Raw genomic sequence first — 27,041 nt, forward strand, 5'->3', positions numbered from 1 at the left:
TATCTCTATCTCCCTGCTCTTAAATTGATTCTGCTTTATGTGCTCATCCCTGTAATGAACTGACTACTGATAGGAATCAAATTATGCATTTGTGCATATCTGGGCAAATCAGTCACTTAAGACTGCAGGAACATTTATGCACCCAGTGTAGATCATTAAACATGATAGAAATCGTCTCTATTATAACTATACAGTTCTATTAATATAATGTGAGTGCCCACTGAAATGGAGAGCAAAATCAAGATTAATTCTAAACTGTTTTGCAGCATTTAAATATAAATAATCTAATTTAAAAATTGTAGACATTTTATGTTTGTATGGCTGATTTATAAAGATCGATTTAAATATCTTGGGCTGGAATAGTTCATAATCTCTCGCATATATGCATAACAGTACATCATCTAATCTAGCTAGTGAATGGATCCTTAAAGAGCCATTTTTATTTGTAACTCTTTTTTTTTTTTTGTGAACATGCAATACTAATTTCTCTCTCATCAGCCTCTCCACAGTACAAATGGGTCTGGAGCAAATTAAGACAGAAGCTCCCTGGATGACGCCATACATCGAGGCAATTGGAAAAACCATTGAGGTCATCCTACAGAATGGCAATCTCTTCCAGAACTCAACTGCAAGCCCTCTGATCGTCATGCAGGCTTTGGAGATCACACTCACCGGAATGAATTTCACAGAGGAAATCATTAATTATATTATAAGTGGAGACATATTTATGAACCCCAATGGAAGCATGGTTGACAATATAATAAAAGAGGTGATCCAGCAAATCATTGGAACGGGATTGTTGGTAGAGTGGCCCACGCTTTATGGAGTAATGCAGCAGGTTCTGTATTTGGAAGATACAAGTAGCACCCTATGGAAATCTGTTGAGTTTTTCAACTGGCTGTACACTACTGAAGATACTGGACTAAATTTTGTCTTGGAGATCCTGCGCAAGTTGTACGAGATAATAAGGGATTCCCTAACCAACATGCCAACTCCACTGTCGTTCTGGTCAGACACTTTTATCGACCTTGCTGGGAATGTTTTGTACCTGCTCAAGCAGATCAGGCTAACCAGTGACCTCTTCGCCCCTGTGGAACAATATCTAAGTCCACTTAAAATGCAAATTACTCATGGACAGAACCTACAAGGTCTTGTGTCCAACACAAGAAACACCAGAAATGGTGCACGTGAAGTACAGAGGGAGCCGGTGGATGACTTCCTTGACCTTCTTGACATTAACTATCAAGCCTTGCTTGAAGTTCTCTCCATTCCACCAACCTCGACTGAAATTTTCGAGACTATCCATGTTTTCTTTGCAAATCCAGACTTGGGTGTCATCCTGAAGGGTCTTTCGAAAGAAATGGCTGGAAACACGAGTCAGGAGGAAACCATTGACACAGCTCTGAACGTGCTATCTTACTTGACTCTCCCTAGTAATGGACAACAGTTCCTAGAGATATTCATGGACATCGCTAGTGAAGGATGGAGTTTGCAGGACATTGATAAAGTGGAAAAGCTGGCACAAAGCCTAGGAAAAATGATTGATGTGGCCATGGTGCTATCTGACCAGCCACCTCTGAACATCGCACAAAGAATCGAGCACATGGCCCAACAACTTCAAGCTTCGGTGTCGAACATCGTCTCACAGGAAGGAAATGGCACTGACACTGCAATCCAGTTCCTCACGACGCTCAACAGCATCCTTAACGAGAACTTTGAGGAGATCAAGGACATCAGCCCTCAGGTTACTGGCATTCTCCAAAACATAATTGGCTCATTTTCCAGTCCAGGGTCGCAGATGAGCATAGCATCCTATTTTGCAGCCGTGGATCAAACTGCTGAAGCCTTTGCTTCACTCCTCTCTGGAGAGGTAGCGGTGTATTTCAACATATCTGGACAAATGCTCCGAGCCTTTGCATTGCTCGAGGCATATCCTGGAGACATAGAAAAAGTCATGATGTCCACCAGCATGATTTCTAACTCCCTAAACCACGTCCTTGCCCTCTCAAATATCACAACTCTTCCAAATGGACAATCCATTCAAGAGGTCACCCATCCCCACATTTTTAGCAGTGCCACGGCCACCCACATCCTGTTCAACCTCTCCATGTCAAACTACAGCCTGAACAGTGATGCTGAGAGGGAAATGCTTTTGAACCAGACGTTCAGTCAGATGGTTGTCATTCTCCCCAAGGAAACACACTCGTACCTCTTTGCTATCAAATCGGCTCTTTTCACTGCACTCTCAAAAGTATCCAGCACTGCAGACATCACATCCCACTTCCCAGAAATCTCTCAGTCAGTTACACAGTCTCTCCTTAACTCTCTAAACATTACTTATGATTCAACATCGACGCATATGACTCCAGATGGCCTTATTTACATCTTGATGACCGTGTCTAATCAAGTGTCCATGAGTCTCTACGAGGGCCTTATGTTATCCGGTTCCCCTATCCAAATCTTACAAGTTGTGAACTCTTTAAGTGAGGTTGCATCTTCCATATACTCGATAATGCCTGTTGAGGGACAGCAGTACATCAATATCACGCTCAAACTCATGGAGACAATGTATTTTGTTCTTAATGACACCAGTGCCTTTGGGGATGTCAATGAGGCTGTATCTCAAGTTGTCAATTCTGTCAACAACCTTCTGGCCATGGTGCCCGACATGAACACAGACTCTTTCAGCAGCATTATAGGTGACCTGGAGCACACCCTGAAGACAATCTTAATGATCATCCAAGCAGGCCAAAGCCCTCTCACCAAAACAGCTGATATTACCCAGCAGCTGCTGCATACCATCCAAAATCTCATCTCACTGGGCAATAGTAGCAGTGTGGAGTCTGAACTCGCCAAAATAGTGCTGGGGGCTTCTAGCATGAATATTGGCCATCTGCTGGGGATGAATGACACTAACTGGACCGACAAGTGAGTTTCTTTGAGGTTCTGCTCTCAAGGCTGGTTTCTGGTTATGAGCTCATAACAAGGCCCAGTTTTTCATTTCTTTTTCTTGTTCATTGCAAGGCTATTGCTTTGTTCTCATATTTTCAGCCACCATGGCATTTACCCTGCATAATTGCTTACTTCTTAAGAAAGAACTAGGGCTGCCTTCGACTAAAGATTTTTCTAGTCGACTAGTAGTCATTCAAGAGATTAGTCAACTAATCGCTTGTTTATATTAATAAACCACATAAATCATAATAATGAGGCTTTAATCACTTATATATACTGTAATACATGGCCTAATCAGTGCTTAAATGCACAAATAAAGCTTGCAGTAGCACACCGGCAAACGTAATGATTAAAAATGTGGCGTGAAAAAACAGGAGACCGTCTGAACATTTTAATAATTTACTGATAAACTAGTGTTTTGTGTGTTTTTGGCTGCAGAGATGAAGGTCGATGATGTTGACTCGCCATCTCCGTAGTAGTGGACACACCTATATGCACGTTTCATACAGATTACATAGCCAAATCTGAGAATTTTCATTTTAGATTTAAATCTGTTCATTTAAAAGTAAACATTTCAAGCTTTCCATAGATATAAATCTAATGTCTGTGAGGCAAGTATATACTGAGTTTTGGTTCATTTTTGTGACGCGCTCAAGTTCACTTAAGACTGAGACGACAGAAAGCGCATCCTGTTTGTTTATTATTTTACAAAAGCACAGCGTCTTGTTGTTATTGTGAGTTTACAGCAATAAGAGCAAACCTTTTACAGTTTCGAATGTTGGATTATTCTTATCTGTATGACCAAAAATGACAGAGTATTTTAAGTTGGTGATCGCACCGGCGCTGCCATGTCATGCTGTAAGTGCGCTCTCCACACAAACACTTGGATATGTGGCAAATAATAGCCCACATTTATGTAGGTTAACGTTAGAGCGAGCGAACTTGTAAAGTTGCTACTACTTACATTTTTCAAGTGATAAGCCATATATGAGGTCGATGAATGATAGACGAATGTTTGGATTTCCTGCCGTTAATGATCAGTCACAGACTGCGTGATTTCGCCACTTCCTGTGGAGTTTTTTTTTTTTCTACGACTAACTGACTAATACCAATTTTGGTTGACTAAGCCTCTTCTCGCCGACGAACTGTTAGTCAACTATTAGGGGGCAGCCCTAGAAAGAACACATTCTTGAGGTCATGAATATAAATGATCATAATCCATAGCATAGTGCTTTATGATTAAGTTAACCCAGCAAAAAGATTTTGTTAGTTAATGAAACTTTTCTATGTTTACATAGGCTGCCTGTGCTGCTGACAAACCTTGCTAATAGCCTTCCAGATGACCTGCAGTATTCTTCTCTTATTAAGTCCATCATGAGGAGTCTGGCCAACGAATCCCAAGGTACATAAATCATCTTGCAAGATCTACTGATGTCTAACACTGTTCGTTCAGGGGTTTTATTTCCACAATCCTATATGCTGACTAGATATCCACAGTTGCATATAGCGCATATAAGTATTTTGCATTCAGCCGTGTGAATACATAATTATTTTTCTGCATAATTTACATTTGTTTAGCTCAAGAACAAGATGTATGTGCGCAATAAATGTTGCAGACTCCATATTCTACCACTGAATAAATTACTCTTAGTAATCTCCATAGACATTAAACAATGTATGCTGCTTTAAGTTTGTGTCATTGCAAACATTTTTTGGTTTTCATAGCAATGCAGTAAACGGCAGGTTTGAAGTCAGCTTTCTGCAATATTCAGCCAGGAGGCATGTGGATAGACAGAGTATATGAGAAAGGCTTTTACAGTGCCTGTGCTTTTTAAAATAGCAAATATTTCTGTTTTCTTCCTCACTACTCTCTTATTTTCTTATCAGCCCAGCTGCTTTAAATTTACTCATTCTTGTGTCATTCCAAATTTTTTTTTTTCTATAAAACTGTACATTTTCTGAGAATATATCTTAAAATAATATTTTTTTCACTTCTGAAATAAGTTTATCTTGTTCTACAGATGTTTAGATATTTTTACCAGAGAACGAGACAAATTTAGATTAGTAGATCTCAGTGCAAGTAAATAATTTCCTTTTAAGAGTTAACTTTCAAAATATATCATCATGCTGTACTTCAGTGCACCATTTTTCCCCCTCTGGAGATCCACAGTTTTTCCCCACTTTCTTTGTCTGCAGCACTCCCTCATTTTCATTGATAAGTCGCTCTGTTTGCGTTATATTTTCTTTAATAAAGCTGATGTCTTCTTGAGCATTTAATTTCCCTCATAAGTGTCTGATCTTTTATATCGCTTGAGGTGTTGTACACGTTAAAGCTGTCAGATCTAAATCAGCACACAGCACCATAAAGCTTTTCAATGTCTCTTTTCTAAGGGGGGTTTCTTTGCTAGATCATTTGCTGCTTGCTGCACTGTGAGGTTGGCCTGAAAGTGGAGTTAGGTGCAAGTAATGATGCCTGTAGGGAATTCAAGTTACTTTAGCTTTACAAAAGCTTGATCCTTTGTTTTCTCTCTTCCATTTTCCAGAAAATCTGCAACTTCTACTGCAAGTGCTAAACACTGCCTTTGAATTTGGCTCAGGAAACTGGACAAATGAGAGTTCAGGCCTGATACTGGACCACTTGTTAACTCAGGTAAGATTTTTGATGGTTAAGATTTTTTGTAACAATTTTTAGTCCATTTAACTCATATGCTTTATTTCAAGTATTCTGAAGACATACATATAGATTTATGTCATTATACAGTAGCACATTAGTGGATTTCTGTGTAGTGCTGGTTTAACTGTAACTTTCTTTCTTGATAATGTAGGTGTGTGCTCTGGAAAACATGACCTCTGTGCAGCTGATCAGCCAGGTTCTGCCACTGGGCCCTAGACTGCTGTGTGACACCGTTGTTCCCACAATCCAGGCCTTACATGTGCTCTCAACCAGCCTGGTGAACCAAAGCAGCGACATCTATGATCTGTTTTTCCAGACATTTGTTGGAGACCCTAGCACTTACAACACTGAAGTGGACTGGTACTGCATTCTATAATGACTTTCAACGTTGTTGTCGTAGCTTGTATTATGCATGTTACCAGTGTTGGGACTAACATTTTTAGTAGAGTGAAATCAGTAACAAGCTACTTTGTCAACAATTTGCACTACATTTGTTATTAGTGTCACGTTCTCTAGCATGCACAGCTTAAAGGGTTAGTTCACCCAAAAAATGAAAATTATGTCATTAATTACTCACCCTCATGCCGTTCCACACCCGTAAGTCCTTTGTTCATCTTCGGAACACAAATTAAGATATTTTTGATAAAATCTGATGGCTCAGTGAGGCCTGCATTACCAGCAAGACAATTAACACTTTCAACGCCCAGAAAGCTACTAAAGACGTATTTAAAACAGTTCATGTGACTACAGTGGTTCAACCAACATGATTAAACTCACTTGCCTAAAATGTCCACTTTTTCATATGAAGCATTGGCAAGTCTGATTTATTTTAGTGAATCAGTTTGTTCAGACCCCAAATTCCAATGAATAGGTTAAATTCACCCGTTTCACCAATTCATCAGATGTTTACACATCTTTTTTTTTTTTTTTTTTTATAAAAAAAGTCTTGCTCTTTAACACTGTTTTCCATTTAAAATAATAGTATTCTATTTGTCAATAATAATATTAATATAATAATATTAAAAAACAATATTTTCTATTTTTATATAATTATTTATATAATACAATTTACAACATTTTGAACGGTTTGTCTACAGGAATAATACTCATCTCTCTCTCTCTTTTTAAAGGACCTCAACTCTCTCTCAAATTGTGGGCTTCAACATCTCCACTCTGAAAACTCTTAATATCAGTACTACATCTCCAGGTGTGTACCGCTGTCGCTTCCAGCAAAAGAACTGCAGAAGCACCAGTGTTCCTTAGCTATCAGAGGGTGGTTCAATCAGTCTTTTTCAACTTTTCCATGCATGCATGTCAGCTCTCTCACTTGTCTTTTGTCTTGCATTTTGACAGCTGAAGTGAAAGTTTCAGAGCTGCTTAAAAATACAACTCAGTTTGTTCAGGATGTCGAGCGGTATACCAACTTTACCCCTGATGTTCTTCAGGCTCTGCTAGATTACCCTCTACCCAACAGCAACATGCAGGTACATCACAACTCATGCATACATCTGAGGGGCTCAAAAGAGGTGTCCAAAAATCACACAACAAAAAAATAAAAAAATGAAATCACGCTTTATTCTGAGAAAGCTCCCCTTGCTGAGTCTTGGTTTCTCCCAAGGATTTTTTCGCCACTCTCTTCATCCTACCTAAACATCGTTTTCATTGCCATTTTTGCCTTTGACTTTTTCATGGAGGGATGTAGGGCTTTATTCTTGATAAAGCTGCTTTTGAGCAATACCCTTTAGTAAAACCAGTATGTGAATAAAGAAATGAAATTGAAAATCTTAACAATTTGTTTGAAATTCTTTAAAGTAGTTGTGTTCTAACCAAAAGCTAAAATTAGAAAAATAAATATGAAAAAAAAAAAAAAAAAAGCATATAAAAATGTATATATTGGTAGATTATTTTAGTAGAACACTACTGTTAATTGGCAAAGCATGTAGAGTTATTGCAAACAACCTTTAAAATAACCAAATATCAGCTGATATATCGGCCCATCACTAGTGTGAAGTCTTTTAGAGTACCAAATGATTGCAATGGTCTCTTTTGTCCTCTTTCCTCTCATCACAGATCTTGACATGGTTGGCAAACCTACACCAGTGCTCAGACCCCTCGTCTTTGCAACTGGACCCTATGGGCCAGGCGATCTTCAGCGCCTTCTGTCAGCTGTCAGATGATTGGTACAGCATCACGGTTCTCTTTCTTCGTCATGTGGACACAAAGGCTGCTTTGTTCAGGGTAAAGAATGTATTGATTATACTGTACATCCAATGAAATACAAAGGCTGCTTCTCTGTATTGTAGTTAATTAAATTCAACTTTTTCGCATATGATTACCATGAAACTAAAATAATAGTTGCTTTTTTCTTATACATTCATTATTATGGATTATTCTTATTTACTTTACTAGATTAAGGCTGGGTCAGCCTGACCTTGCTGATAGCTGGTCAACATTTTGCTATACCGTTCATTTATAATGAAAAGCTTTTTATTATAAATAATAATACACCCAGTGGTGCTGCCTGTCATAACCCTGTGACATTTTGTTGCAGCTGATGTTGTCCAAAGAAATTCAGGATTTGGTGGCAATCATGCTAGAGATGGTCAAGTTTTTGACGGACATAATGCAGAAACTGGTACCTGCCATTAACAAACTGCAGGAATACCTCACAAACATAGGAGAACTAAACCTGGTGGCCAATCAAGAGTTCCACAGTGTAAGTTCTTCCAAATTAATTTAATTTATTTATTTATTTATTTTATTTTATTTATTTATTTTATTTATTTATTTTATTAATGTGTCTTTGTATTCTCTTTCTCACAGCTGGTGAGGGGAAAGCGGTCCACCATGTCTAGCAAGGCCACCTTTAACACCATCTCCCGTGCCTTGTGCAAAAACGGCATTCTGACGCTTTTCGCCCTGACGAATGTTCCTATCGTAACGGATACGGATCCTTCTGTCCAGGTGGACCACAAGAGAGAAGAGCTCATCGAGAAGTTCAAAATCCCACACGATGCTAGTATGAACGCATAATCTCAGCACACAGCTAAATGTGCAATAAAGCATTATGATAATGACCTGTCAAGAATCTGCTTACAGCATATTGAGTTCAGATTGATGAAGTGCTGTGGTCAGGCTTAATTAATATACTGCTTATGTCTTGGTCTCCAGGTCCCTTCTGTATGAACCTCTATTTGGATATGGTGAACACTACAGGCGGTGCGGTGGCCTGGGCCTTCCTCAAGCCCATGCTGTTAGGCCAGGTCCTCTACTCACCAGACACACCGCTGACGAGAGAGATCATGACAAAGGTGCTACTTTAAAACTGAATCTTCCAATATAATAAAATACACTAATGATAATTGACAGATTTTTTTGCATGCATGTAAAAAGAAAAAACACTGAATTCCTTTTTAAATGCGTTTTATGCTCTCAAGGTGGAATTTTCGGATTGTCTCCATTGAAAAATGTGATATAACTTAAAACTGTGAATGCATGACATCATGCTAACACATCAGCACCTGGGGAGAATTATGCTCAAATAAGTATATCAAAGAAGAGTTAATCATGATGTTGAAACACAGTAAATGACCCTTTCTGTTGGTAATTGTATTGATAGCAATGCATAGCGTCATCTATCCTCCACAGTTTGGTTGCTAGGATATGTCTTTGATGAGAATCAGATACCTACAAAGTAAAGTACATAGGAATATCCCACTTCTGATTTGGGATGGACTGCAGCATAAATCCTGCATTTTTACACAAGGTCATCTGACCTTCATCTAAACAGTCATGTTGGATTCTCCTCTTAAGATATAGACCAAGTCTGGTCACAAAGAGAAAGTATTGTGTTTTCTTTTAACATCTTGTGTTTGACTGTAACAATTTTTTTTCTTTTCTTTCCTGCAGTCAAATTCTTCACTGCACCAGTTTGGTGATCTAAAGCTTTATGCGTCTGAGTGGATAGAGTCATCGTCCTATGTGATGCAGTCTGCTAACATTCTGACAAAAACCTTGCCAATACTTCAGGTATACTATGAGTCAAGAAGAAAATCAAATAAACACTTTTTATTTTATTTATTTATTATTCCCCTTCACTCTATTAACTGTTTCCTTATTAAACAACTCTTCACAGAATTCTCTGCGCAATCCCTTCGTCCAAAACTTCATTCAGACTCAGACTGGTATTGATGTTGCACAAATGAGCTCAACTCTCAACCAATTCTGTAAGTTCTCAAGAGTTTGATAAATGCAGTGCTTGCATCATGGTGATGCATCATTACTATTACAAAAAGTTTTTAATTATTATGAGATGACAAGTCAATATAACAACAGTGTTTCTCATTTTTATGAAAAACAAAGTTATTTCTGGAAGGTTCTCATTATTATGAGTTTCTAGGTCATTATTATGAGAATTTTTTTGTGTTATAATGAGAAGTTATAATAATGAGGTGGTTTTTTTAATAAATAATTTAAGATATTAACCCACAATTATAAGAAAGTTACTCATTATTATGACGAGAACAAATTTTTTGAGTAGTATTGTATATATGTGTGTGTGTGTGTGTGTGTATATATATGTATGTATGTGTGTATATATATATATATATATATATGTGTGTATATATATATATATGTGTGTATTATATATATATATATATATATATATATATATATATATATATATATATATATATATATATATATATAAAATATACAACGCAATAGATTTTGTTTTCTGTCAATTCTCCCTTGTAAACTCAAAGACCCTGGAGTTTGTCTATAAACCGTAAGCTGTGAAAAAACCATTCAAGCATCAATTAAAGGGATAGTTCACCTAAAAATGAAAGTTCTATCATCTTTTACTCACCCTCAAGTTGTTCCAAACCTGTATGAATTTCTTTCTTCTGCTGAAAACAGGCCCAGGGCCCTACTGACTGATACTATAGAAGTCAATGGGGTTCATCAACTCTTTGGTTAACAATATTCTTCAAAATATCTTCTTTTGTGTTCAGCAGAGGAAAGAAATGAATACAGGTTTAGAACAACTTGAGGGTAAACGATCACAGAATTTCCATTTTTGGGTGAACTATCCCTTTAAATTTCAGACTACCATTTATAAATGCTGAAATCATGACTCCCTGAGAAATAATTGCTTTCCGAATTTTAAGTCTGTGAGAGACAAATTTTCCAAACCTCCTCAGGGAAAACTAGCCCTGTCTGAATAGTGTTTTACAGTCGAGCACTTGACAACTCATGACAACAGCCAGAGAAGCATTACTCCTATACACCCAAGTGCGTCTTATCCTAAATCTGCAGTGGCTTGAACAGTTTTTCTAACTCTATTTTCAGCAAACATGACAGTCCTTTTAGAGAAAAACAAGTTTATCATGCAGCAGATCACCACCCTCTCTATGCTGATGATGAACCTCTCCTCCTGTGTCAACTTCGACCGCTACCGAGCCTTCAACTCCACCGATGAACTCGACAAACAGGCGGAGAAACTGGCTCAAAACCGTGAGCTCTATGCCAGTGAGTACACGCACACACACATACGCACACACACGTATACACACTCTCATCAGGAGATTCCTCTTCAACTGACTACTCCACTCATGCATTTGGTGATACTCCCAGTTGAGGACACCACAGACACTGAAGAGCCATCGGGCTGTAAAGCCTGTAATTCAATGCAATTCGATTCAATTCCATTGAGATATAGATTTTCGCTGTTATCGAGGAGCAGCAGGCCTCTGAGGTTACTATGACAACAGATCACTCGCATGCTGAACTTCCCTTTTATACTCACGAGTTCTGCTCATCTTCACAGGCATCATTTTCAAACTTCCCAAGGAGAACTCCAGCAGCCTGCCCCCGAACATCGACTACACCATCCGCATGAACATCGAGAATGTCATGCGCACCGACCGTTCGCGAAATCCCTTCTGGGTGAAAGACGCCTTCATGTCAGCAACAAAGACCCAGAGGTACAGCCGAGGCTTTGTGTTCCTGCAGGAGAGCATCGAGAGAGCCATCATCGAAATGCAGACGGGTAAAGCCATGGATGGGCCTGCGGTCCAGATACAGGCGTTCCCTTATCCCTGCTACTACAAGGATGAGTAAGTGTCTCACAAGCACAAACCCCACATACACACTGAGCGTCTCATATAAGGACTGAGATGCTAACTTAAGATGTGGCATCTGTACAAATAATCAACAGCTTTACACCAACACTGAACACCTGATTCGTTTTGTTTATTAGAAAAAAACTCTTGTAAGATGAATATCCTCTTATATTTCATAGAAATACTAGATTTTCATTTGCTACATTAAACAGTAGTGCTTGCAAGGCAGCAAAACAATTGTGTTGGTTTTAGGTAAGCTTAGGTTTGGCTTTGGTTCTGTGTAGATGAAGTGCTTGATCAGAGCTGTTGTCATGGCACTGTATTTTCTGTTGGCCAGGCATGAGAATCAATATAAATAACATTATTTTTGCATTGCAGGTGGCTTTAGATTGTTAAACAGATGCTGGTGTTGTTTTTGTTTATTAAAACTAGTAATAATCATTTTCATGAATTGAAATAAAGGTGAAATAAAATCCGTTGAAGTACTAAAATTACTAAAACTAAAATATAAATTAAAGCTAAATAGAAGTACTTAAACAAAAAAACAATGACAATTTCTAAAACTAAAACTTATTTTCTAGAACTTATTCCTAAATGACAACGATTCGGCTATATCTGTTAAACCTTAAAAATAATACCAATTTTTGACAAATATTTGACAAAAACATTGCCACTGACCCTGAGAGAGCAGTTAACGTATGGGTACGTGAAGCAGTGTAGCAAATTAGCTCAAAAGAAATATGAATAATGAATCATAACTCGTTATAATTAACTGATTCAAATATTTATAATTAATCAAATTAACTTAATGTAACTTAATTGTAATTAATATTACAATCAATAAATCTGTTCGGCCAGCGAACACTCAGTATTGATTGTCTATCAACTTTTCAAGCTTTCTTAGCACGTAGCTGTGATCGAATTGTTATCAGGGACATTGGTTTATAAGCAGATCAGAATCAACTTGCAAGAATGTGCACACAAATTTTATTAAACTAAATCATGAACACATAACTAAACTTGCAAACACAGACATGCATAGGAAATGAGAGTGGAAATGAATTTGAACCGTATCATAACAGGGGAATGAAGCAATGGAAAGAGTAAATTAACAATTGCTGGATGAACCATCAGTTTCAATACTATAAAGCACCTTTGTTAACAAAGGGGTTCAAAATATTAATACTAAATCGCTGTTTTAGTGTTCAAAAGATACTTGCAAATGCCTTAGCTGTCCGGATCTGCAGGCTCAGGAGAAATCCTTGATGGTTTGGGCCGCTGGCGTGGAAGTTGTAATCAATATCTTCTGCGTTGAATGAAGAAAATGACAACAAACTTTGCACTGTTAATTTGATTCTTTTGTGGTCGAGGCAGTTGTTCGTGGCTTGAAAAGAAAAGGGAGGCCTACCAGCCCGGCTTGGGGGCCGGGTGGGGTCTCACGTGACGCAATCCGATCAACAGGAACAAAAAAAAAAAAGAAGAACCAGAAGCAGAAACTCTGATATGCTCAGAGGTATTTAAATTCTACAGAAAGTTTACGCCCCTCAGTCTTGGCTTGACCAATGAGAAAGGTGTAATTCTCTGGCGGGAGATTCCTTTGTTTGAAAGTGAGTCCATTTGCATGGGGGGAGTTAACTAGTAGGTTTGTGTCCATTTATACTCTAATAAATATAACAAACATACAATGCATTCTATGATATTGTGACGTCCACCAAAATGTAAGTCATTAAACAAGGAGTAATTTGAGATTAAACACCACCTAGATGGACTAAAATATCAAGAAGTATCATCACATGCATTTATAACACTTTACAATATACCAAAGAACAATATACAAACAGATATAATGCACAAAATGTACTGTGGAGATGCATGTTCATTGATTTAGACTAAGTTGTCAATGAATTAATGACAAAGAATCCATTTTTATAGACAATGTATGATTCTAGTGGCCTGTCTCCTAAGTGTCTTTGAAGTGTAGGTGGAGAGCAAATGGTGCAGAAGGGGTGATAGCGCTCAGTGGGGAAGGCAGACATTACGGAGCCTGCATGGGTGGAGGGTTGGAAGAGTAACTGCTTTGTTGAGCAATTGTGTGTTTGATCTATTCAGATGCTACAGCAGCAAACAATCTTTTTAACCACATAGTATCATTATTTCTGTGTCACAATAATTCAAATGATCACAGAAGTACTGGTAAAAGTTTATATTTCAGATATAAACACTGATGTCTATGGTAGCGATCAAAATAGAGCAGACCCCCTTTTGAAAGTAACCTGGCGGTTCAAATAACGATTGAATCATTACATTGTTTCGCCAGTAGGTGGCGACTGTTAAAAATTTGTGTTTGTCATTGCGTCATTCATTCAAGAAATTAGTTCAAAAACGCTGATTCATCCAGTAATGAAACAAGTGAAGTATTTATGAGTGAGTCATTGAATCGTTCATTCAAACCATTTGTTTTAAATAATTCATTTTAATTCATTCTCAGTTTATGTATTATAACAAATAGATGGATGCTATATTTTCGTAACCAGCCACAACTGTAACAACCGATGGGACAATTTGTTGATTGCTTGGTTTCAATTTTTTGTTGGGTTGCCCCAGGTGTAGTTAGGCAAGTATAACAAATATGGCCTCCACCTCCTAATCTCAAATCTTTCTTCCTCCCAGCTATCTCAACAGCATCGCTTTTGCCTTCCCAATGGCACTCATGATTTCCTGGGTGCTGTTTGTCGCCAACTTTGTGAAGAAACTCGTCCACGAGAGAGAACTACGACTTCATGAGGTTTGGAACTAAACATATTTTTGTCTGTTCCCACAATCTTCCAATAGGTCTCTAAACTCTTTTCACTCATCCCACAGTACATGAAAATGATGGGGGTGAATCCCATCAGCCACTTCTTTGCCTGGTTAATAGAGAGTGCTGCATTCTTGCTTGTGACCGTCATCATCCTCACCATCATTTTGAAAGCTGGCGGCATCCTTCCTCGCAGCGATGGCTTTGTGCTCTTCCTCTACCTTTGTGACTACGGCTTCAGCGTCCTTGCAATCAGCTTCCTGGTCAGCTCCTTTTTCGATAAGACCAACATCGCTGGGCTGAGCGGCAGCCTTATCTATGTCATCTGCTTCTTCCCGTTCATCGTGCTGATCCACTTGGAGGACAATCTTTCCTTCTCTGTGAAGAGCGCTCTGGTCTGTACTGCATTATAATTGGTTTGCAATTTAACATCACTGCACAGTCACATTTTGAGAAATGTAAAAGGGCTTTCAGTGTTCACATATTAACTTGCATGAGATTAATTATATATAATTAATGCAGAGTTTTTCAGGCATTCAATTTGACATTATAAATTGCATTCTGTTCTTTCTGATTTCTAAAACACCATTCTATCATGGTGGGGACCTTTTTGCATTTTTATATTTTTATATTTAGACATTATTTAGTATGATTGTTAGGTCACTTTCCTCAATAATTTCAGGTTTTACTGTCATTTTGGGGACCAAATACACACACACACACACACACACACACACACACACACACACACACACACACACACACACACATAGGCATAATGGTTTTTATACTGTACAAACTGTACATTCTGTCCCCCTACACTACCCCTTCTCCTAAACCTACCCATCACAGAAAACTGTCTGCATTTTTTAAATAAAAAAAAACAAACACAGTTTTTTAAGCCATTTGTTTACGAGGACACAGGAAGTATTACGTTGTAATACCCATGTCATTATACACATTTGTGACCTCATAAACCATGTATACAAGAACACACACACACACACACAATTTATTTATAAATCAAAGCCAGACAGGGACATTTAACAAAAGTCATTTGCATTCTTTGTATGGTGAAATTTAATTATCATAGCAGCTCCACAAGTGAAATATCACCCATGTGAAAATGTGAAACCACATCATTCATAGAAATGTTAATGCGAACACCAGCAGAGGACTAATGCACAGGCCGTGGTAGCGGCAAAAACATCTTTACATATAATATTATGCCCATGAAGTGTGGTGTTATAAAGTTGTTTTGGTGAATTATTGCAGACTTGTATTTTTATTGTCATTTTCTATGCGTTCCGATCAGTTTTTGTTTGAGGTAGGTGAGGTAAAAGTGCTTTTGTAGGAATTTACCTCTGTTCAGTCTTGTTATATTGATATGGGCATATATTCCATTACTAAACCCAATAATTAAAGATTATTTTGTTTTCTTGAATGCATTAGCATATTAACTACAAGAAATATGAGATAAATCACAAATAAAGGACTAGTTCACTCCAAAAAATGTTTAATTCTGACATTATTTACTAACTCTCATGTTGTTCCAAACTTGACTTTTTTTTCTTTTTTTAACATATAGTGTCACAATCTGATTCAGTAAGGTTTGGAATGACATGATGGAGAGTGAATGATTTTGGGTAAACATCTATTGACAGCTGTAATATAAATCTGTGTTTGTTTTTGGTCCACAGAGTCTCTTTTCTCCGACATGCTTCAGTTATGCCAGTCAGTATATCTCCCGCTATGAAAAACAGGAGGAAGGTAGGTCGGCATAAACCCTCAGACTCTCTGTAATTAGTTTTTGTTTGGGATAATTACATTGACTGAATGTATTGTGTATTTACACCTCAGGCATCCAGTGGAGCAACATGTATATCTCTCCTCTGGCTGGTGACACTTCCTCCTTCGGTTGGCTCTGTTGGTTGCTGTTGATTGACTCAGTAGTATATTTTATCATTGGGATTTACATCCGCATGGTCTTCCCAGGTATGTGTGAGCTGCTCAGTTAAGAAGCTCACCCATTTTTTTGTGTGTGGTTGGATATTCATTTTACAAGTGGATATTTATTTTCAATATTACTGTTGTAATCAAGTGTATTTTTCTCTCAATCAGGAAAGTATGGCATTGGTGTTCCGTGGTACTTCCCTGTGACACGATCCTTCTGGGCAGACATGTTCAGCTGCTGTAGCAGAGCGCCAAAGAAAATAGGCAGAGGGCTGCTGTTTACCAACATGATGCAGGAACAAAAGAGCACTGACAAGGGCAAAGGTACATTATTACACACTGATTAGGAATGCTTTATTCTGATTGGACTATAGCAGCATTGAGCGGTAAAGAACTTTTGCACGAGTGCTAATCTGTATGTATGTTTGTTTGTCTCTCTCATATCACTCATTTTAATAAAAGTGCAAGTTAGAATAGCTAATTGGTGCATCCGATTACAGAGGAAGATGTGTCATATTGCAGCTAAAAATGTTAGCTAGTTCATAGAAAACAACTTCACCTGCTTTGTGGATGCTTTGAGCTAATTTAAGGGAAAGATAATCAAAGAATTTCAAAAAGAAATCTTCATTAACTCTTCATTTATAATGCCTGTTTATTTATTTGTTTAAGTAGCTGTATAAGTAGCTTTGTAATACACAGTCAGCTGGTCATTATCACAAAATAAAAAGACCCCCGTTTTGCCTTGGTACATTACCTACAATGCCGTTCAAAAGTTTGAGGACTGTAAAATATTTTTTAAAAATACAGTAAAACTAATATTGTGAAATATATTATTATATTTTAAAATAACTCTTTTCTATTTTAATTTATTTGAAAATGTCATTTATTCCTATGATGGCAAATCTGAATTTTTAGTAGCCAATTCTCCAGTATTTAGGGTCTTAATACTAATAATAATAATAATAATATAGTCTTTACTGTCACTTTTGATCAATGTAAATAAAAGTATTCATTTTATTGACCCCAAACTTTTGAACGGTAGTGTTTATCTTACCTAACAAATCTTGCTTCAGATTTATTTGCTCCAATATACTTGCACTCTCTGTGAAGGTGACACAAATTGTAACTGTAGAATAAATTTTAATCCTTTCAATTTCTGTGCAATATTTTAGCATTTTTGTTTCTCTGTGTTAGGTAAAAGTAGCTTGGCGAGTAACGGAGAAGAAGACTTCTCAGGATTGACTGTTGGAGTGTCACTGTATGGCCTGACAAAGACCTACGGAGACCGGCATGCTGTAGACAACCTGAACCTTTCTTTCTATGAGGGGCATGTCACCTCTCTGCTGGGTCACAATGGAGCTGGAAAAACCACTACTATGTAAGAGCAGAACAACGAATTCTACATTTAAATAATGTTGTTGATTGCTAAGATAATGATTTAATATTCTAATAAGCTTACAAATACATAGTCCACATGAATTTTAGGTAAAATAGTCAATTTTTCATTCGATTGGACTATATTTTTGTATTTTCTGTTTCAGGTCACTTCTGACGGGGTTGTTTTCACCTACCAGCGGCACTATTGAGGTTTATGGGATGGATATGCAGACGTCCATAGATGATGTGCGTAAGGAGATGGGCGTGTGCATGCAGTATGATGTCCTGTTCGACCATCTTACCACTAAGGAACACCTGCTGCTATACGCTCAGATCAAAGCTCCCCACTTGACCAAACAGGAAGTGAACGAAGAAGTACACAAGTAAGTTTCAACATTTGTCTTAGAGTATGTTATTATTTTGTTCTGTAACATTTCCTGAGAGAAATTAACTTTATCCGGGAGCCATTTGTTATCTTGACTAATATAGCATGTAGGTTTCTAATGTGCCCTTAATGGTGTTGGGGAAGCTACTTTAAAACTGTAGCTTCCCACACTACAACCTACTCATAATTTAAAGTAGTTCAGCTGCTAAGAAAAAGTATTTACACTGACGCTCTTTAAGGTGACATGTTAGCATTAACAAATAATAATACATAAAATATGAATATAATGTTCATTCTAAATAACAAAAACAGTCAAAAACATGAACAGCAGTGTTTAACAAAATATTTAGATACAAAAAAGTCATACATTTGCATTTTTTTTTTAAACAGTTTGGTTTATCATGAAAAAAAAAAATCTGTATATTCATTAACTTGAAATTGTATCAAATTTTAATACTTATTTTTAGACCAGTGTTATTTTAGCATTATTTATATACAATTATAGTTTTATTAATATTTTGCATTGACATTTGTTTTTATATTTTCAGTTTTTATTAAACACATTTTGTTTACTTTTTAGTAATTTTGTTATATTTATTTTTTTTTATTTTGGTTTTAGTTCAGTTTTAGGTCTGTTTATTTCCAGTTAGTAATTTTAGTGCTTCATCTTCTTTTAGTGCTCTAAAAATTAGAAGTTATTCATCTTTATATATATATATATATTTTTTTTTTTTTTTATAAAGATGAATAACTACATCAAATATACATCAAATTTATATTTTATTTTATTCCAGCTTTATTTCAGTTTAGTTTTAGCAAAGACTATAGAATAACACAAGACACGTCACTCGTATTGTTTTGAATGGGAGAAAGTGCAATGCGCAATCGTGCACAATATGGCAGAATAAGTCCCGCCTTCTAAATAAGAGCCAATCACCGATTTGTAAAGTCATTACATCACTGCAGCGGCCGTTAGAAGCTCCGGTTCCTATAGAAACAGTCAGACTCGAGACGCGCACTTAGGACTGCACATGCGCATTAGCTTGATCCAGCCTGAAAAATGCATTTTTTTTTTTGTCACAATTTGAGTGTTTAGGAACAAACTTTGAGACAGATGTTGTCAGATTTCATTGGTGATTTCAAATATGAAATCTAATCGAAAGCTTGGTGAACCGCTTTGGAGAATTTGATGTTTCCCCATTCAAAGAGATAGGAGCTGCACTTGCATGCCTGAGTGGCGTTTCAAAGATGGCCGCCGAGTGACATGACTTGTCTTAAAGGGACTTTGGTTTTAGTTAACGATAACTGTTTCTGACAAAAAGTACAGATTAAAAATATATTTTAGCATATTTGGTGAGTCCCAAACATTGGACTTAACTTGGGAATGGTCTGCCTTAGTGGTTAATGAATGGGGTTGGTAAAAGTTTGTAGGTTCAAATCCCACAATGGACAATCCATGAACAAACACACTGTGCCCTTAAGCAAGGCATTTTACCTCAGATCACTGTAGATAAGAATATCTGCTAAATGAGAAATTTGCATTAACATGGTCCGTCTTTTTCCTGTCTTAGAATCCTAATGGAAACAGACATGCACTCCCACCGTCACAAGCGTGTCGGCACCCTGTCAGGAGGTATGAAGAGGAAGTTATCCATCTCCATTGCCTTCATTGGAGGCTCGCGGCTGGTGGTGCTAGATGAGCCGACCACCGGGGTGGATCCCTGTTCCCGACGCAGCATCTGGGACATTGTCCTTCAATACAAGCAAGGTGAAATCCCTCTGCAATTCAGACCAGGGTGAAAATAATCTCCTGGCTTGTACCTGAAGCAAACTCCCCAAAGGTCTTTGTTCTTATCGGGTATCTGACACTTGGTTTAGAATTTAATTAGGCTTGAATGGATTTTCTCAAGGTGCGTGCAGTCAAATCAAGACAGGGAAAAATCCAGACGCAGATGTAGTAACGACTGATTGTTATCCGTCATGCTCCCTCTGATGTTTAATTATCTTCTTCGGAGACAGTTAGTGAATTTATCTCGAGCAAGGATTTAAGACCGTAAAAGAGGGTCATGTCAGATTCTCCTGTTTTATCTTTGTTCATCAGCTCTTTGTTCAGAGTCTGTCTCTCTCTCTGTCTGCCTGTATCAGTGGATCTTTGATTTGACACGCCTCTGTGTTCGTTTTGTTTAACTGTCCAGAACACACCATCATTCTTTCCACCCATCACCTGGATGAGGCTGAAGTTCTCAGTGACCGCATCGCCTTCCTTGAGCGCGGAGGCCTCAAATGCTGTGGTTCGCCCTTCTACCTTAAAGACAAGTTGGCTAAAGGCTACAACCTCACCCTCACAAAGAAGGTACATCCGATGGAGTCATTTACTCCAACTGAGTTCTTACTTGAGTTAACTCTCACAAAACGTACCATGCGAGTATTAATACGATTTTTATGTATAATTCTGGTATTCCAGAATGTATATTTTAAAATTCGTCATATCAACATGCATTTCTATGTTTTTGGTTCAGGTTCAGACTCCTGATTCAAATGAAAAGTTTGACATTGAAAAAATCAGGGATTTCATTCAGTCCTACCTGCCTGACGCTCGACGGAAGGAGGGAGAGGTGGGCGATTTGGTCTATGCCCTCCCACCATACAACGCCCAGGACGCAGCTGCGTACCAGTCTCTTCTCACCGATCTGGATCAAAACCTGGACAAGCTTCAGCTGGGCTGCTATGGCATTTCCGACACCACCTTGGAAGAGGTAATTATCAGATGAAGACCCAGGTGCGGGATTGGATTATAGACTGAGCCACAGCCACTGGGGTTCAGACTGCCAGCCCAGTGAACTTCAAAGCCTCAAACAGTGCAGCCCAAGATTGCCAGAAACTGCACTATGGTCCCTGGGATTCTTGGCGCATATAGTGCAAGCTTCACATTTTACATCATTTCAAAATCAAAGACGCTACATAGAGCTGGAGATATTGAGTTATTGAAATGCTATTCAAATTATTAAAGCAATCAATCCATGTGTAGGCTACTATTTTTAGTCATCTAATGCATGGTTTCCCAACATGAGGGTCACAGCTTCCAGCAGGTGTTGCCAAGCTTTTTAAAGGGATAGTTCACCCAAAAATTAAAATTCTGTCATCATTTACTCACCCTCAAGTTCTAAACCTCTATGGGTTTCTTTGTTCTGTTGAACACAAAAGAAGATATTTTGAAGAATGTTGGTAACCAAACAGTTGTCAATATTGGCCAGCAACTGTTTGGTTACCAACATTCTTCAAAATATCTTCTTTTGTGTTTAGAACAGGATTAGAACAACTTGAGGGTGATTAAATAATGACAATGTAGTGTACTTACGATTTCAAACAAAGTGCATGTGAGGAGCGTGAAACACATCAAGTAAAAAATGGTCAACATATGAAGTATAAAAAGGGGGAAAGTTGCTCTAATATTAACCTAAGAAAAACCATGGGGAACCATGATCCACCCTGTCCAAGTGTACTCAAAAAGATTGTGTTTTCTCTCAGGTGTTCCTGCAGTTGACTCGAGACGACATGGATCCTACAGAAGGTGAAACCTTGTCTGTATCAGAGTCTGTAATAATGAATGACATGTGTGCTTCAAGAGACAGCATTCCTGACGACATCAACAGCATGTACCTCGGAGAGAAAGCCAGTAAGTGGTCTTTTAGGACAATTCGTTTCTTGCAGCATTCTGCGGAAAATTAGTTCAACGGCCTGCACTTTCCCAGTTACCCCTTTAAAGCTTTGAACTTTGAAAGCTCATCTTCAGAATTTACCTGAATTGAAGCAGTTGAGATGATTGCCTCTGTCTCATGGCACACTCTCTTCTTCTCTCTTAAAGGTCTCACTGGGACCTCAACCGTGAGTGGGCTTGCTTTGACTGCACAACGGGTGATGGCCATGTTGCTGAAACGTGTGCATCACTCCAGGAGGGACTGGAAGGGACTGTTCTCCCAGGTTTTGTTGCCCGTACTCTTTGTAATTGCTGCCATGGGCCTGGCCTCCATCAAGAGTGATCTTCAGCACTTTCCTAAGATTGTGCTCTCTCCTGCTCTGTACCACGTTGATGAACAGTATGCCTTCTTCAGGTTAGACTCGCTCTGTTGTGTAACTTGCCTGTGATTCAAAAGTTGCTCTGAATTTAGTTAGAAAATATGGGTACGACTGAACTATAGACAATTAACTTGTTTTTGAGATTAATAATTTATTCATTTACATTTACATTTATGCCATTTGCTGACACTTTTATCCACAGCAATTTATATTGCATTCAAGGTGTACATTTCATCAGCTCATGTATTCTCTGAGTATTGAACCCATGACCTTGGTGTTACTAATGCCATGTTTTTTGAGCTACATAAACGCTATTCAAATGTATGTATTCAAATTTAGATTTTGCTAATCTACTCAATAATAACGGTGATAACAATAACCGTAAATGATAATGTTGTGAATGACTGGGTATATATGTATATATATGTGTGTGTGTATATGTATATGTGTATATATATATATATATATATATATATATATATATATATATATATATATATATATATATATATATATATATATATATCAATCACACACACACACACACACACACACATACACATACATATATATATATTTAGGGCTGTCTAATAGATTAACGATTAGACTCTAATAAAAACTAAAACTGCTAGTAGGTGGCGGTAAATGTCTTAATGATTAAGTCGTTCATTCATTTATTCAGTTCATTCAATCGGCTGATTCATTCAGGAGTGAAGTAAATGGTTCTCTTCAGGCTTGTTGGACGTGAAGCAGCGCTACACAGACCGATGACATGTATGACATCAAAGTAGTAAAGTACCGCGAAAGCGGTTAGAGAGCAGGCGGCTCCATATGCTTTTGAATCGCTCTTGCTGTACTTTGATATCACACAACGATCGGTCTGTGTAGCACTGCTTCAAGTCCAACAAGTCTTTTATGAATGGTCCGCTGAATCATTGATTTCACATTGATTTAGAAATGAAACACTGCTGTGCATTGTGCGAAGACGAGCAGTTCTGCTTTGTCTTTAAACTTTCATTGGCAAAATTGAACAAAATAGACAATATTGTGTCTAAAATAACACAATATTAACTTCTTTACTGAACTGTTGTATAAAATCAGTATTGCATTTGCACTTGTTATATAGGCTATGGGACAAAAACAGCACTCGTGTAATATTGCACTCGTTACTCGTGTGATAATGCTTAACTCATATGGGAGACAAATATGAGACAAAAACTCAAACAGGGGCATTTTTGTCCCCATATCTTTAATTTTATGGACTTTCTGACTGCATTCTAAAGGCTTCTTGGAGCAGTGAGCTGTTGCACTGCATCATATTCATCATCAATCATCTATATGAAATGTCAGATGAACTACATAGGTCTGGGACGGAGCAAGTGCGTTAAATGCGTTCAAAATTTTAATGCGTTATTTTTTACTGTAACTAATTAATCTAATTAACGTGTTAAATCCACAGCCCTAATATATATATAGTGTAAATATTCAATATTTTGCACAGTCATAACATTGCCATTGCACATTCTCTCCACAGTAATCAGAATCCCACCACCAGCAGTCTTGTAGATACCATGATGTCCTATCCAGGCATTGACCACGTCTGCATGAGAGACCCCACAGATTCGTAAGTAATCATCCATATGTCGTAGTGATCCTCGGTGCAGTTCAGCACTCTGAGTTCAGTAATCAGACTGCAGGCCGCTATAAGCCATGAGTGATTACATATCACAGCATCAGCTCACCTGGCCACTGCAAATGGCTTTCATTTTTGCCGGCTATGATTTTAGCCCCTCTGATCTTCGCAGGTCTGTTCTTAAGCTTTGGTCGCCATCTCCTTAGCTGAGCCCTGGGACTCTGATACTCTGCTTGTATCAGTGGGTCTTCTCGTGTTCCTGTTCAATTTCATCACACTAATGTGCCACTTTTAGTTTTCTATCACTGTTTTTTATCACGCTATTTTCCCATCTCTTCTCATCTTACTCTTTTACCTCTCTCTGTATCTCGCTCATAACACTCTCTTGCTTTCTTGTTTTTTTATTTCTCTCTTTCACCCACACATCTGAAAGCTCTGCCTTTTGTAATTCCTCTGTAAGAGCTTATAATAATGCTTCTGTATAGGGGCGTAAATCTCAGAAAAGAAACTCACGTGCATGTTTTTGTGAGATTCACCCAGGGATCATTTGCATTTCTCATGCATTTCATGTTTATAGGATCGATTTTCCTAATAGACTTTATCACTGAAACCTTCAAAATAATCATCACACTGTTTACTGCATTTAGACTATTGTTTTCTTCTTCTTTTTTAATACAAGAAAACATTTATTTTTTTAAAGGGTTTGCAAAGAGAGACCTCCTACAGGACCTCAGACATGGATCTCCAGAGGCAACAGCTCTGCTACATTTACCACCTGCAAGTGTAGCAACCAAGTGCAGGTGGGTCAAACAGAGCATAACCATCATAACACAAACAACATTATCACTTATCCTCAATGATGTGGATCTCTCACTGTTTAAATATTGATAAAGATCATTAGTGTTTTGATAGCGTGAAGGTGATTGTTGATCACAGCAGGGTTGCGCGCCCTTCAGAATTGATTTGAGAATGCCTTTTAAATTCAGTTCGTTTGACTTTGAATCAAGGCAGTAAATGGAATGCAAAATCAACATTCAAATGTAAGGAATTGGAAACATGGAATGTTTAATAATTCATCATTAAAATAATACTTTTTAAAAATCATATAATGAAAAAAAAAATGATTTCAGTTCAAATTACACATAAACATGTTATCATTCACAGAACACATTTATTTAGACATTATATGATATTATTTAATGTTTTGAAATGCCATATAAAAATGTTTATTTTTTTCTTTCATGTTATGAACTGTGGTAGAAGAACACTTAATTTTTCAGAAGACTCCATATTATCAGAATTTATATAAGTTTTTAAACAAAAAATAAACAAAAAATTAAATGAAAACAGTGTGGTTCTGTATGGAAATTAAAAGTTTTTTTGGCTTGTTCCACAGTATTCTATGGAGCCACTAAAGGGACATGGTGAAGGAAAAAATATTTCAATGCATTCGCGTTCTCTCGCAAATGTTTTGCATTCCAACAAGAAACTTTGTGTTCCCTCGCAAAGAGCTCAAAAAGTTTTGTGAGTGGATGCAACGTTTCTCAGGGAAATGCAAAACGTCATGCAAACGAACGCAAAACGTCATGCAAGCGAACGCAAAGTTTCTTGGGGGAACGCAAAGGTTTTGAGAGCGAACGCAAAGTTTCTTGGGGGAACTCGAAACATTTGCGAGAGAACGCAAAAGCATTGACATATTATTTTTCCTCCCATCTCATATTGTTTTTCCACCACCATGTCCCTTTAGGGGCTTCGTAGTATTCATATTAGTTTAACTTATTGGTAACACTTTATTTTACAGTGCCTTAGTTACACGTTACTTCATGTACTTACTATAGTAATAACAGTAAATTATGTATAATTACAAGTAACTAACCCTAACCCTAACTGTAACTCTATAGTAAGTACATGTAGTTAATTATAGTACTCAGTACTTAGTTGGGTAATTACAATGTAACCACGGCACTGTAAAATAAAGTGTAACCAACTTATTATTAGAATTGAACCTACTTTAGGGAAATATGTCCACTGAGGAAAAACGATTACATATCAGAGTGTAAACGAGCGTGATTAGTTAGCATAATTATGCAGTTAATAATGTTTTTTGGTATTAAACTTGAGTAGGGCTAATGTAATTTTCTGCTGTGTGCCTGTTAATTTTTGTAATTTACTTGTTATTTTCTTGTAATTAAGTAAATTTATCTTCCTGTTATTTCAAAACAACTTCCTGTGGGGCATCTACTCTCAAATTGACAGGGAGCAAATTGTTAAATTCAGAATTCTTCCCATTCCTGTATTGTGGTATCTGCTCAGAATATCACTCACTTTCCTGTCCCTTTCAGTCGTGTCCTGCACCAGGTTATGAACCACCTCACACAAGAAATCCATCATCCCAGATTGTCTACAACCTGACGGGCATCAACATAGAGAGCTACCTGCTGGCCACTGCGAATGACTTCATCAGAAACAGGTGAATTTGCTTACACATATCACTTCACAGCATCAAACTAATTTCAAAAGGTAATTCCTTTATGTCACAAGTTCAGAAGATGGTGAGGTGGAATATTAAGGAATTTATGAACCGCTGGTAGGCTGATTAATAATTAAAGAGGAAGCACTTTGGTTTATCCCATCTTTACCATGGCATTTCCGACCAGCTGACATTTTCCACCCTAGTCAAATAGCACACAGCGCTTGGGTGTGCTGCTGGCATGAAAATACTTTATTACACCTAAAATAGTAAGGCAAGCATTTATTATTCATACATTGTTCTTCCAAAAAAAAAAAAGTAATAAAATACACAGCCCTGCTGCAGTTTGGTAGTGGAAACATTAATAAAAAAGGCAAATCACTGCTCTATTAAGAAATTGGATGAGAATTCAACAAAGGCATAAAACTATTAATTAAGAGTATATCATGAGGAAAAAGTCTTTAGTGTCTCAAAACACTAAATTTATTGTTAAATAAATTGAGCTTTAATATATAAAGAATGTTGGAAATAACATAAATTTGTAGACTGCGAGTCCAATTAAAGATACAAAAAGAGATTTTTAAACCACTCCTTTAAT

At 37.4% G+C, this 27,041-nt stretch overlaps 1 protein-coding gene across 2 annotated transcripts in view; it reads left to right on the top strand.

Annotated features, from left to right (window-relative positions):
* abca12 (ATP-binding cassette, sub-family A (ABC1), member 12) overlaps positions 1-27,041 on the top strand; it is an 82,414-nt gene that overhangs the window by 34,051 nt on the left and 21,322 nt on the right. For both annotated transcript variants that reach the window (XM_051906537.1, XM_051906538.1), the window contains 29 exons: positions 499-2,928; positions 4,251-4,354; positions 5,496-5,602; positions 5,778-5,986; positions 6,757-6,833; positions 6,980-7,110; positions 7,697-7,864; positions 8,178-8,342; positions 8,450-8,645; positions 8,798-8,937; positions 9,536-9,655; positions 9,762-9,852; positions 10,979-11,158; positions 11,457-11,745; positions 14,422-14,536; positions 14,614-14,943; positions 16,249-16,318; positions 16,409-16,543; positions 16,670-16,825; positions 17,696-17,879; positions 18,043-18,261; positions 19,835-20,031; positions 20,459-20,616; positions 20,783-21,019; positions 21,792-21,939; positions 22,129-22,375; positions 23,875-23,964; positions 24,674-24,773; positions 26,316-26,443. In XM_051906537.1, the coding sequence (XP_051762497.1) occupies positions 499-2,928; positions 4,251-4,354; positions 5,496-5,602; positions 5,778-5,986; positions 6,757-6,833; positions 6,980-7,110; positions 7,697-7,864; positions 8,178-8,342; positions 8,450-8,645; positions 8,798-8,937; positions 9,536-9,655; positions 9,762-9,852; positions 10,979-11,158; positions 11,457-11,745; positions 14,422-14,536; positions 14,614-14,943; positions 16,249-16,318; positions 16,409-16,543; positions 16,670-16,825; positions 17,696-17,879; positions 18,043-18,261; positions 19,835-20,031; positions 20,459-20,616; positions 20,783-21,019; positions 21,792-21,939; positions 22,129-22,375; positions 23,875-23,964; positions 24,674-24,773; positions 26,316-26,443 (6,921 nt within the window). The remainder of the gene's footprint in view (positions 1-498; positions 2,929-4,250; positions 4,355-5,495; positions 5,603-5,777; positions 5,987-6,756; positions 6,834-6,979; positions 7,111-7,696; positions 7,865-8,177; positions 8,343-8,449; positions 8,646-8,797; positions 8,938-9,535; positions 9,656-9,761; positions 9,853-10,978; positions 11,159-11,456; positions 11,746-14,421; positions 14,537-14,613; positions 14,944-16,248; positions 16,319-16,408; positions 16,544-16,669; positions 16,826-17,695; positions 17,880-18,042; positions 18,262-19,834; positions 20,032-20,458; positions 20,617-20,782; positions 21,020-21,791; positions 21,940-22,128; positions 22,376-23,874; positions 23,965-24,673; positions 24,774-26,315; positions 26,444-27,041) is intronic.

This window comes from Ctenopharyngodon idella, chromosome 9 (genome assembly GCF_019924925.1).
Source record: "Ctenopharyngodon idella isolate HZGC_01 chromosome 9, HZGC01, whole genome shotgun sequence".
NCBI lineage: Eukaryota > Metazoa > Chordata > Actinopteri > Cypriniformes > Xenocyprididae > Ctenopharyngodon > Ctenopharyngodon idella.